Source organism: Solea senegalensis, linkage group LG14, assembly GCF_019176455.1.
Source record: "Solea senegalensis isolate Sse05_10M linkage group LG14, IFAPA_SoseM_1, whole genome shotgun sequence".
Classification (NCBI taxonomy): Eukaryota; Metazoa; Chordata; class Actinopteri; order Pleuronectiformes; family Soleidae; genus Solea; species Solea senegalensis.
In genome coordinates, this window is record NC_058034.1 from 12653251 (window position 1) to 12665910 (window position 12660).

General features: G+C 40.4%; 1 protein-coding gene across 2 annotated transcripts in view; it reads right to left on the reverse strand.

The window, feature by feature from the left end:
* Positions 1–12660, reverse strand: part of ddr2a (discoidin domain receptor tyrosine kinase 2a) — a 42494-nt gene that overhangs the window by 4266 nt on the left and 25568 nt on the right. Inside the window, exons 3-13 of one of the 2 annotated variants that reach the window (XM_044044847.1) lie at positions 8686–8788; positions 7899–8130; positions 7225–7372; positions 5175–5277; positions 4067–4250; positions 3737–3977; positions 3352–3414; positions 2062–2198; positions 1762–1921; positions 916–1148; positions 685–812 (exon numbers count right to left, since the gene is read on the reverse strand). In XM_044044847.1, the coding sequence (XP_043900782.1) occupies positions 685–812; positions 916–1148; positions 1762–1921; positions 2062–2198; positions 3352–3414; positions 3737–3977; positions 4067–4250; positions 5175–5277; positions 7225–7372; positions 7899–8130; positions 8686–8788 (1732 nt within the window). Of the gene's footprint in view, positions 1–684; positions 813–915; positions 1149–1761; positions 1973–2061; positions 2199–3351; positions 3415–3736; positions 3978–4066; positions 4251–5174; positions 5278–7224; positions 7373–7898; positions 8131–8685; positions 8789–12660 lie in introns of both variants that reach the window. The other variant, XM_044044846.1, reaches the window with a different exon arrangement.

The following is a 12660-nucleotide window of genomic DNA, read 5'->3' on the forward strand; positions in this document are numbered from 1 at the left end:
TGTGTAGGTTGAAATGGACTATTTAAAAGCCAGTAGTAACTTATTGCGAATATAAATGAACGTTGTTGTTGCCATAACCATGTTTTTGTGAACATGGTTATGGCAACAACAATGAAACACAATAAATAAATGTCATATTAGACCTAAAACTAAAATTAAATATGACAATAAATAAATGTCATATTAGACCTAAAAACATGCAATATTGGGATTAGGTAAATTAGACACTCGAAATTGACCGTGTGTGCGAGTGAAGGGTTATTTGTATCTATGTGTCCTTGTGATGGTCATTTAAATCAAGTGTTCTGAGCGAATATGACACTTCTGCATCTCGTCTGCGCTCAGCCTCACAACTACCTCTGTAATGTGATGGGAAGCTTTAAACAGACAGATCTCAGGACAGTTCACAGAATGACAGGAGACTGTGACCAATCAGAGGGCAGTTCAGAGAGTTCAATTACTCTAAAGTCTAAAAGACAGTTGGACAATAAAGAGTAATAATGTGACGCATGTCAATACCAATATCACCAGAGGGTTTCAGCGATGGAGAGATTGTCTCAGATCATCCGTCGTGTATGAATCAAGTGCGTCTGTCTGAGCTAATCTGATCACAGAAGCTCAGGACAGAGAGTAAAATCTTGCATGAAACACAACTGTTTTTCTTCCACGCATCTGAGTCAATACCTGGCATTTTTGTTGGCATCCGAGCGAAGCATCTTCACAGCCACTAAAACTGGCAAGTCCTCAGAGGTGTCAAATAAAAACTCTTTATTCATGAACTCCTGCATCCCCTGTGCTTCACACAGGTGCACCTGAGAGGAGAGGAGAGGAGAGGAGAGGAGAGTCACATTTATAACTCGGCTGTTTCTTTTCATCTCTAGGTTAATTTGTAGATGACTGGTAAACAGCACACACCTCTCCAAACTGACCCTCCCCGAGCTTCTCTTTGAAAGTCAGCAGTTTCCTTGGAAACTCCTCCACTGCAACATCCTTCCCTGATAATAGGTCCATGGTCACTGCAGGGATGGCGTACGTGTTGCTCCCCGTCACACCTTGCAGGTTTACTATGTCTGCCTCGGCGTAATGAGGAACGCCGTCCTGGGCCACACTGGTTGTGGTGGATTTAGATGCTGCTGTGCTGGTAGAAGCTGGAACACAAAATCGTCAGTAAGTGTCTGAACATTATCAATCCAATTATTGCAGACTCTCAGCAGGTCCATAGAATGACACAAAAAGCAGAAATCCTCTTTAAATTTTGCAGTGTTGTGTGTGCCATCTATTGGTTAACAAGTGTAACTGCATGAGACAAATAAAGCTGCATGAAAGGAGCAAAACATGTACTGTGTGTTCACTCTAAGATTGTTTTTTTTAGTGCAATTCTTGTTACTCTTATTAGTTTTAAATCAGGGGTTGGTGACACAAAGCACAAGAGAGAGTCTGAAAATACAGTTTCAGCTGTGGATGTGTGGGTCAGTGTATGTACGTGTGGGAATGTTTTCCATCTTTTGGATGAACATAATATTATCTCACCCATTTATTTTATGATGGTCATTTTTGACCGGGAACACTAAGTTGAACAAACCACTCGAAATGAAAAGAAATCAGTGATCAGCAATTTAATTGGTTCTGACACTTAGTATTGGAGAATATTATGAGGTCTTAAGGCAACACGATGAAAACTGCGCTTTAGGAAAGTTGTATAATCCTCAAAACACTGGAGGAAGATTAAATTAATGCGAGCAGACATGTGTGTCCACCTACCAGGCTCCTCTGAGCTCTGTGCAAACTCCGGGAGCTTACATATGAGGCGTGAGGGCTCCTGGTAGTCTGGACCGAGGGGGAAGATTCGCTCATACGTGGAGCTAGACTCCTGTTCGCTGGTCGTACTCGACTGGTTGTGGTTGTAGGCGAACGTCTCGCTCTGTATTGACAAACTAGCAGTTAGTTCATCATCCAGCATCCGACGAGTGGCCTAGAATACAGGATGTGGGGGGTGAAGTAACAGATCTAAGTCTAAATCAAAATGTGCAAAATCTGAAGGCTTGATAGGTTTGAACTCACCTTCTCCAGCATCTTCTGCCACACTTGTCTCCACAGGATGATGACAATGATGGCCACAAGGATGAAGATGATGGCGACAAGGCAACCAATCAAAATTCGGGTGTTGCTGTCATCTACTTTGTGGGTGGGATCCTCATCTGGTGAGGGACAAAGGGTTATGGCTTTTAATAATAGGAAGAACATGTAGGATCATACATTACTGCATATCTGCACTTAAGACTATTATTTTTTCTTTGAGAAATGGACAGATTACACTTACTTACTTTTGTAAGTCGCTTTGGATAAAAGCGTCTGCTAAATGACATGTAATGTAATGTAATTACAGACTGCAGGCAGATTGTTTCGCTGTAATTACGTCACATCAAGGTGTGCCAACATAATGACATAATGTGCAAACAGTACTGGCTCAGAGCCCTGACTTACTGACACACCTGCACAGAACCAGCTAATAATAATGCTATTGTAAGTTCCACCCTGATTCAACCCAGAGCTTTCATTCGCAACAGCGACTTAAAACAACTGTGTGAAATGTCGGCAGGGCTTTTTTCTCACTGATACGTTTTTCATGTGTAACATGATTAATCAGTTGGGATACTATGCTGACTGTCACACTGCCACAACATACAGTAGTGGAATAATAGGGATTATTACTATGCATAGCAATTCTACACAATAAGAGATGCATACCAATGTCATGCTATAGTGCAGTGATTTTCAACTACTGTGCCATGGCACACTACCATCCAATTATCCTACTTATCCAATTTCCCTTAATAGGTTCAAAAAATAATTATTTAGTCACTGTCTGCATGTAATTGTTCAGTGCCGTGCCAGCAATGGTGATCTATCTTTGGACAGTTTTTGGTTGACTGCTGTCAAGAGCCTTTTCAACATTGCTCCCATTTCCCACAACATGTCAATGTGAGCTGAGCTTTCCAAGCATGACTGCCATTAAAAACAAAAACACAGAGAGAGACTGAGCGCTGCTGAGGAGGAGCTGCTCGGTGTGTGCATTTCTTCAATTCCTGCCAGGATCTCGGCTTTGTGTACGGAGTGAGTATGAACACATTTTGAAAAAACACTAAACTGTGGTTATATGTACTGTGTAATGTGTGTTTGTGGTGTGCTGTTGGATTTTGTGTAATCTAAAAATGAGCCTTGCCTCAAAAAAGGTTGAAAAACTGTTTAAGCAGTCATCAGAAGTTTAGTTTAGCAAGAAAGCCACTGCCAGCATAATTATTAAGATAAAATTAATTACTTTATACGTTAATTGGCATCGAGGTCACTAACCAGGTGGTGTGTTGTCCAGTCCAGTCTTGGGCGGAGCCAGAGTTGTGTTGTACATGGCCGTGTCTGAAAGGAAAGTATTGAAATCACAACATCAGAAGAAGGGTGGGAACAATTCACTAAATGAACTCATCACCAATTATTTTGCTAATCAATGAAGTGGTTTGGCAAAAGTTTTAGTTTGCAACAGAAGAAAAACAATACAAGAAATAAGGTTGCCGCTTCAATACAGCTCTCCAACAGGAAGACTGCATTTGTTATATATGTTTTTATTATGGATGTAACGCAAAGCAACACAATCATTAAATGTAAAAACAATATATATAATAAGAATATAAGCTTATACAACCACCAAGGGGGCATGTCTCTGCACATGGTTAGTTCATACCTGACTGGAAGGTGATCTCACTGAACAACAGCCAGGCATCAGCAAAGTAGAACTGGCATTTGATGGCACTGGCCATGTGATTGGCTAAGTTGACAGTGACAAAGCGAGCGCTGGGATTCTTCTCGTCCACCACAGAGCTGAAGGAGAGCGGCGTGGCCTCCCAGTCTGCCTCAGAACGGAAGTAACACACCACCTGACGGAAGGTCTTCACATGGCGGGAAAACATGTTGTTGCAGTGGACCTGCAGACGGGACATACGGGGAGAGTTTCAGCACTGACGGTGGGCTGTACTGTAAAACTATGGAGAGCTGTATCATGAGGAGTCTGCACCTTCATGGTGGTGAAGTTTCTCGTGCGGTCAAACTCAAACATGACCTCCACATATCCACTGGGGAAACTTTCATTGTTCCAGCCGACGTAGTCGTAGCCAGGCCACACGTTGTAAACATGGCTGAGCGTGAAATCGTCCAGACCACATACGCCATCAGTCAGCTGACCCAAACCCTCTGTCATACTGGAAAGAAAAAAAAACGTAAACAAGATTTAAGGTTATTATAGTTAAAGAAAACTAACAAAAACTAAAATTGAAAAAACATTTTTGTTAACTGAAATAAAAATAAAAGCTAGAGTTACTAACTGAAACTGAATTGTGTGTTTATAAAACAAACTAAAATTGTAGTGAAAATGTGCTTAGTTTTTGTCTTTGCAAATTAATTTCGTACATAATCCTCTTCTTTCATATAAAGTGTATTTATTTTTTCGATGCTGGCAATTTTGAACGGTTGCATTTAAGACGCAATACTTATTTTTGAATCTTGCACCTGGCAAATGCTCCATATTACAAAAAACTAAAACTAATAAAAACTAAACTAAAACAAACAAAACCAACAAACCAACTCTAAAAACGAATTAACAGTCATAACTCATGAAAATGAAATAAAAACTAAAACTAATGAAAAATCCAAAACTATTATAACCTAGGTCAGATTTCACTAACTCTGTGTTATTGTTATTATCCTTGTAATCATGTGTAACAAAAAAAAAGTTCCAAGCATTCAACACTAGGTGGCAGCATTATAAAACCGGTTCATCTTCCTCATGCTCTTGGCTTTGATGCTGCATTATGGGCCATTTTCTTTTCCCTCTGAGAAAAGAAGGCCCGTGTCATGGAGGACATTATTCATCATCGAAACACTAATGTCAACAAAAGCCTCTCAAGTTGTTCGTCCCCATTTTGAAACTTTGGTTGACTCAGTCATTCCCATGAGGTATTGCTTAACAGTAAACCACCATGACCCACTCACCACCATGTGGCTCTCTGCTTTCACCATGGTGACCAGGCAACAAGGAGGCGAGGAGGGGAAAAGTACTGACGCGGGATGAGAGCGATGATGGAGCAGAGCAGTGGTGTGAGGAGGGAGGAATGAGAGACACATACCTGTGGATGATGGCGCCGTCGTAGACGGTGTCGTTGAGATAAACGGGGTAAGTGGGCAAGGACATCTGTTCTCCCACTGGAGCGTTGTATGATACAAGACCATCTGGAAAACAAGTTATTTCTGTGTTTATTTTTATGGATTCATCACTTTGAATTCAAACCACAGAATACTGGATTACTTCAGAAGGGTGTTTTAGATTCTCACAAAAAATCTGCTGCACCAAGTGCATTTAGATTATTAAATATATGTCTCTTTCTTTTATTTTTTAATTTATGTGTTTCATGTGGACCCATGAACAATTTCTTTACCTACCAAACAAAATACAGTATGTGATTGAACAGTACATGGAAAATAATCACTATGATCTATTTGACTGTGCAGAAATGTCTATAAAGACAATATATAATCACAATGATGAGATGAAACAAGGATTTCTGCTTTTCTTTTTAATGATCTTATGTGTGTTTGTTATATTTCACATCCATTTTTAGGTTAGTTTTGCAATAACTGAGGTTATGGGCCTTTCCAACCATAGTGTTGCGGCAGTATTGTGTACATAATCATAAATCTTAAAATATAATGTAATTCTCACAAAATTGTTGTAATAATCTCTCCTGTGTGGGCCTTTCTCAGCTCAAAGCCCTGATTATTGCTTGCTTTACTTCTCACAGTGACCGTGTCTATTCAAAGGTGATCTTACAAGTTTTTCATTAAAGCTCTAATGTGTAACTTCTATCAATCAGATTATTGGACTTGGGGCATTTTCAGCCATAGTCCAACTGTACACAGCTGCTTGGCTTCACTGTGTAGCTGCTGTGCTTCTGCTTTGCCTCCATCATCTGCATCATAATGTAAAATACATGGCTACGTGCAGCACGGCAATGTTGCCGGGCAACATGAGATCCAACTACAGCGCTATACTCAGAATAATGATTTGAATGTAACAGACGTTTGTTTAGATTTCAAAGTTATGCAATGCAGCTTAAGGGAAATGAGCAGTATGAATCACAGTGCAGTGGAAAAATGTGTCTTAAGATGTCTAATGAGGATATAAAAGCTTGAGTATCAAATGGCTTGTGGAAGTGCTGTTTGATTCTTTGCGAAGAAAGAGTCAAGATCTCAACATCTCAGAGGCGGGTCAACATGGCTCTGAGACACAGAGAAAGTTATATGGATTTATAGCCAGTTGTCACGTCATCAGCTTCTCTGTGCAGAATACAAAGGAAGGAGAAACGTGGCCTTGGGCCTTGAAGCGACAGTAGGATTCTCAACACGTAGTAAATCAGATTTTTGTGGTCAGTTTGTGTGAATGTCTAACCTAAGCTATGCAAGCGTTATATGGTGAAACAAGCAGTATGAGGAAGTTACAGAAGTGTTGTTTTCCATTACATTATTATGTGCAATGTTTTAAATGTTTCTACCTTTTTTGGCTTCTTTTTATGCATTGATTTGACCTCAATTTCACCAGGTTCTTCAACAACAAATTTAGAATACAAATCTAAAATGAAGAATGTCCACATTTTCCATTCACTTCTCACCTGCGCTGATGTAGTTCTAACACTGACCATATATTTTTATAATTAAACATCATTGTGTTTTCCTGTCCTTACAATAAGCCAGTAAATGTAACTGAGGCTGTTTTTGAGGCTTTAGTGTTTGTTTGTTAGTGAGTGTTTCATACTTTTAGGCAGAACCCAAAGGAGGAATAAGGATGGAAGGGATGAGTGTGTGTAGCTGTAATCCACAATCTCGCCATTAGATGTCTCTTATTCTTTCGACACTGGACATTTAGGGTCAAAAAGCATTAGGTAATGTTTGGAAACAAAATGGCAACATTTAAACCTGACGATTGAGGTTAAAGTGAAAGAAGAAAAGGAAAATAACAGAACTGAAAGGATGGTGTCAAAGATATTGCTCCCAATAACCAGAACATGCTATATATGGATAAGGATCTATATGACCTATGCTATATACAAACTGAAGACAGACGCCTCAGCTCTGTTGTTCTTTCTTTACATATCCTCTCTCTCTTCCTCATCAACATCTTACCCAGCCATTCACAGCCGTAGAGCTCAACTCTCATGCAGACGTTCATGGAGTTATCTGTGACGGGCATGAAGCGGACATAGCGAGCGATGATGGGCGGCTCCAAATCCTTGAGTACAATGTCATAGGCGTTTCTATTTCCCTCAATCACCTTCATGAAAAACAAAGGAGCACAGCAATGACCGACAATTACTACATCTGCATGATAACACAGTCGTGGCCTGGGCTGCAGGAAATTTCAGCTTTTTAAGAAAAGATTTACATGTATATGTTTAAAAGAAATGTGCATAAAAATTTGATTTTGCAGAAAAAGGCGGAAGATTTGCATTTCATTGTGAATTTGGTCATGACAATTTGTGAAAGGTTTATAGAAAGATCAAAATAAATCAGACAGTTAAATAAAACCAGTGTTTCACCCACTTTTTTAGTTTAGTTTAGTTTAGTTAAACCACACACATGTTTGATAAATGATTCACAACAATGTAAAATGCATGTGCTATGAATCAAATCCTAAATTTTTAACATTTCTGCAAATTTATTGGCGACCCAGAGTAGGAATGGTTAATCTTAATCTTGGACTATATCCCAGCCAGGGGCGTTACAAGGAACTTTAAGGTCCAACCCTAAAGTTGGTCCCGTGGCAGAAGGAACTTGGGGTCACTGATTAATACACTTGCCTGTTTGCCTTGTCTGTTTCTCCATGAGATCCAGCGACTTCCATCACGGCTGTACTTAATTTTGTACATCTGTGCAAACTCGTTCCCCATGCCTCCTGCGTGTCGACCCTGGGTGCCCACGAGGGTGATGAAGTGGAGCGAGCGCAGGTCAATCTGAAGGAACTCCTTCAGGTTGTCTGTCTCAAATGTTATTTCTGGACACCACGCTCCGTCGCCCTCCTCAAAGTCCAACCTGGAGAGAGGCATTTGGAAAAGGAAGGAGTTGCACAGTGAGTGGATGTCCACAGTGGAGTTGCAGCAGGAAAGGGAAAAGGGTACAGGAGGAAAGAAAAATGTAGGACAGGATGGCAGAGGAAGGTGAGAGGAAAGTAATAGTGAGTGCAGTGGTGGATTTCACTCCTAAAAGCCTGTTATGAAAACACTTCAGTGAAAACCTGCGTCGTAAATCCATCCTAAAGTGTTAATTTTGGACGAGGGGCTGTCAGGGGAGAGAGGGAGCAAAGCGAGAATGAAAACACAGCCAAGACGAATGGAGAGAGTGTATTACATCATTATCCTGATATTTACACACACACACACACATACTCGTGCATGCTGACACCTTGACACACATTCATTCATCATCATGGCAAACTCTATCAATTTTGTGTTCTTGTATGCATATCTTTGTGAGGACCAAAAAACTGTTGGAATGATAATTGAAGTGAGGACATTTTGGTTGGTCCTCATGTTCTGTCACCCCTTAAAATGGCATTTTGAGGGATAGGACTTGGTTTTAGGAACCTACCTGCCGTATCTAGCAGCGGTGGACTCAGACCACTGGCTGGAGGCAGAAATGTCCTCGTCCTGGATCTGCCCACCTGACATGCCCAGAGCATAACGACACACACCTACAACGAGACAAAACAACAACACATTTCAGTTAAAGGCCAGACGACCTGAACCAGATATGCAGGTAAATATAGAAACTGTAATAAAGGTGAGTGGGGGGCACAAGACAAACATGTGAATGAAATACTATTTACCAAAGAAGGAAAGGGATTGTTAGAAACACTGTCATTAAGCTTTTACGAGCACTTTACTCTGAAAGAAGTCACTCTGCTGGTTTATTTCTTTACGACTGAATTCCACTGCATGTATTGTTGCCTTATGTTATGTACACGACACGATATGACAAGATAAGAAATTCCTAAGACCATTTGTCCCACAACAGGGAAGATTAAAGCGTCACAGCAGCAAAGCCAGTAAAAATAAAAAGTAATTATTTGTAAGCAAGGAATATAAAAATGTTAAATATTAAATATTAAGATCATAAAAAATGAAAAGAGGAACCATTCTCACTATTAAGTGAGCCAACAAACTGGTTTCCAAGCCCTATAGTAAGGGAAAAGAAGTTGCCTAGTGAAGCTTTAAGCTCACAGTTCTCATAGCACAGTGTATGCGTAGATTTAAATATTTTTTTTACTTGATAAATTATCACATAACAGTGCGATAAGTGTTTATTACTTAATGTATCTTTTACCTGGATTATCACACAATGAAAAGTGCAGCTGTCCTCACATTTTTTGGACCAGCCGCAGAGCTGGCTGACGCTGTGAATTCAACACTGTACTCAAACACACCAAACACACACACACACACACACACTCCTGTCAAGAAACACACACAAGTTGTGGTTTCTGTATTGAAATAATAAGCTGGGACCATTCAGCGTCTCTGCCAATCCAAATAGTGTTGGTACTGAACACATGCACTAGAGGCGGTTACCGTGTGATTGTGTGTGTGTGTGTGTGTGCGTGGTAAATCAGGAAGGTTTGTGTCCATCACACCTCCATTCTGTGGTCAACAGAAACTGTATGCCCACTGTTTCCTGCACCCCCTCCACCTCCTCCACATCCTCACCCTCCTCTTCTGTCTCCTCTCTGTCCTGGCCTTCTGTGTGGTCTCTCTCTCTCTCTCTCTCTCTTTCTTTTTCCCTTTCTTCTGTGTAAGTTGATTAAAATTAACACTGCAATTCAGAAAGTCTTCATCCCATCAAGCAGGTTAGAGGCAAACTGAGCGTGACACAGCCAGCGTGGTTTCTTATTACTTTTACAAGACTCTCACAAGAAGGAATGTCCTGATTCCTCTGTGTTTCCATGGGTAGAAAAATAAAGGGGACACTTTTCCTTCATGTTGTATCTAAAGGGTCGGATTGTTTTGGTCTCACACTGATAACGCCACTTAACAGGATATGACCGCTAAATAGCCTCACTGATGGATGAAAGAGTCTTTGGAAATCGTGATTTCTGTGTAGTGGATTTAGTGGAGTTAACCTGGCCCCTTGTCCGACACACAAACCTTTGAGAAGATGCCAGCAACAGCAGAGCTGGAGGTTCAAGGCCTTCTCTGTCTCTCTCCTGCTTTTTTCTTTCCTCCCTTTTCTCTCCCTGTGATTCTGTCTTCCTCCTTTCTTGATCTCCTGCAAATATTTGCTCAGAAGTCAAGAAGTGGAAACCCCTGAAGGGTTTAGGACAAGGACTCAAGATCTGATACACAGCTCACATGTCTCACACACACAGACACAAAGGTTTGTGCAGCTATTCTATCCATTTAAGGACTTAGATTGACTTCCATTCATTTGGACAGCCTCACCACGAGCTTAATAAAGCTTGATTCCAAACCTTAACCATATTACCTTAACCTAAACCTAACTAGTTCTTCAGAATTTTAGGACAGAGTCATTGTGTTTTGGCACATTTAGCTAATTTTCCTGTGATTTGAGACACAATTTCATGAAGAGAATAAAAGATGAGTGATATGGGTTTTTTTCAGTGGGTGTGGTTTGCTTATAGTCAAGGTTTATCTGGTGCAGGGGATAGACTGGTCGGGTGTAAACAGTTGGGGGAAAATGATGAGGGCTGAAGTGAAGTGAAGGCAGCAATTAACAAAGCAAGCAGACAAGTGTAGACAAGTGTAATTTTAGCTCTAGATTCAGCATTTTTATTTAGACTTTACCATAATGTTTAACATTTAGATTTAGATTTAACTTTGTTTTTCTACTAATGCATATTGATTACAGTCATGTAACTTTTTTTTGTCTCAAATCACAGGAAAATTAGCTAAATGTGCCAAAATGTAGTAGCAATAAAATTGTTAACACAATGACTCTGTCAGAACAAAACCTGGTTCTTATGAGGCAGAGCCTAAAATTCTGAAGAACTAGTTAGGTTTAGGTTAAGGTAATATGGTTAAGGGTTGGAATCAAGCTCGTGGTGAGGCTGTCCAAATGAATGGAAGTCAATCTAAGTCCTTAAATGGATAGAATAGCTGCACAAACCTTTGTGTCTGTGTGTGTGAGATATACCATAAGATCTCTTCAGAATCTTATGGTATATTCCGGCTATGATTACAGTTGCAAACTTGTGTTCATCGTAGGTGCTTAAACTACACAGGCGACAGCAGCAACAAGTTATCAGAACCTGATGCAATTGCAACAATTAAGATTATTTGAAATCAAATCAGGGCAGGATAAGATGACAAAGAACAGGAATATTAAATCATATTATCTGGCAACTTATAGCGGAAGGTTTTGCAGTTGCAGCCAAGTTTGGTCAAAGGTTGTTGGGTCTGAGGTGGTTTGGCGTTCCGTTACTAATTCACACAGAGGTGAAGAGAGTAAAACACGCATCAAGGCGAGAAGGAGAGAGGAGCTGCATCTTTGCTCTCCACGCTGCATGAAACATAGTCAAAACATTCAAAAGAAATGTCAGTGGAAACACTGGGGTCATGTGTGGTGACATGAGGGCATATTTTCTCCGTGAAGTCTTGCCAGAAACACACAGTGATGCAGACCTCGGGCAGTGCAACATCATCAGATGGGGGGAAAACTCAGCAATTGCCTTGGACACAATTGATGAAAATAAGAGTCATTATCAGAGTCTTTAACCACATCCTAAATACATTCGAGAGAGAGAGAGAGAGAGAGACAGGAATGGGTTTCAGTGTTGCCGTGCCGGATGTATGACCGCTCCAGCAAATGTTGGTTTTTGTTGTATTTATTTATCTACCCAACCCACTCAGAGGTGACCACTGGGGTGAGCTGCACACATATACACACACTGACCCCACCACCCATCAGGACTCATATTTGGCCACAGCATCTAAAAATATCACCCGAGAAAAAAGGTGGAAAAATACCAGCCTTGTGTGGTTAAGAGAGAGAGAGAGAGAGAGAGAGAAAGAGAGATGAAGGAGTAACGGACCAAACCCCCTCTCTCACCTCTTGATTTTTACCGCACCCTGCCATGAAAGGCAGACTTGTTCTGTCAGAGTTTGCTGTCCATCATCTAAATACACTCCCACACACACACACACACACACATACACACACACACACACAAGTAACAGCTCAGGTCCACAGAATTATACCTGTCCCTTAAACTGTATATCTGCACAATTGTGCTTGTGTTTCTTATGACTTTATTGTCACATTTATTACATTCTGAAATGGGATCAGGTGACAAACTTGCTGAACAGTGACCCCGGTGGTCACAAGTGGGAGTGTAGGATGTAGGCATCTTTGAAGTCATTTTTTAAAGTTACCATTTTTTTCCCCTCAATGCATTAAAGCTTTTTGACAAAGCTCAGTTTTTTGGTTGCCCTTTATCAGTTATTTAATATATTGTTTTATAGGATAAAAAAGAATAAATAGATTAAAAAGCTCTGAACTCGATATGAAATTTTAATTTTTTTGTGAAGATAATGCAAATAATTTAAGATC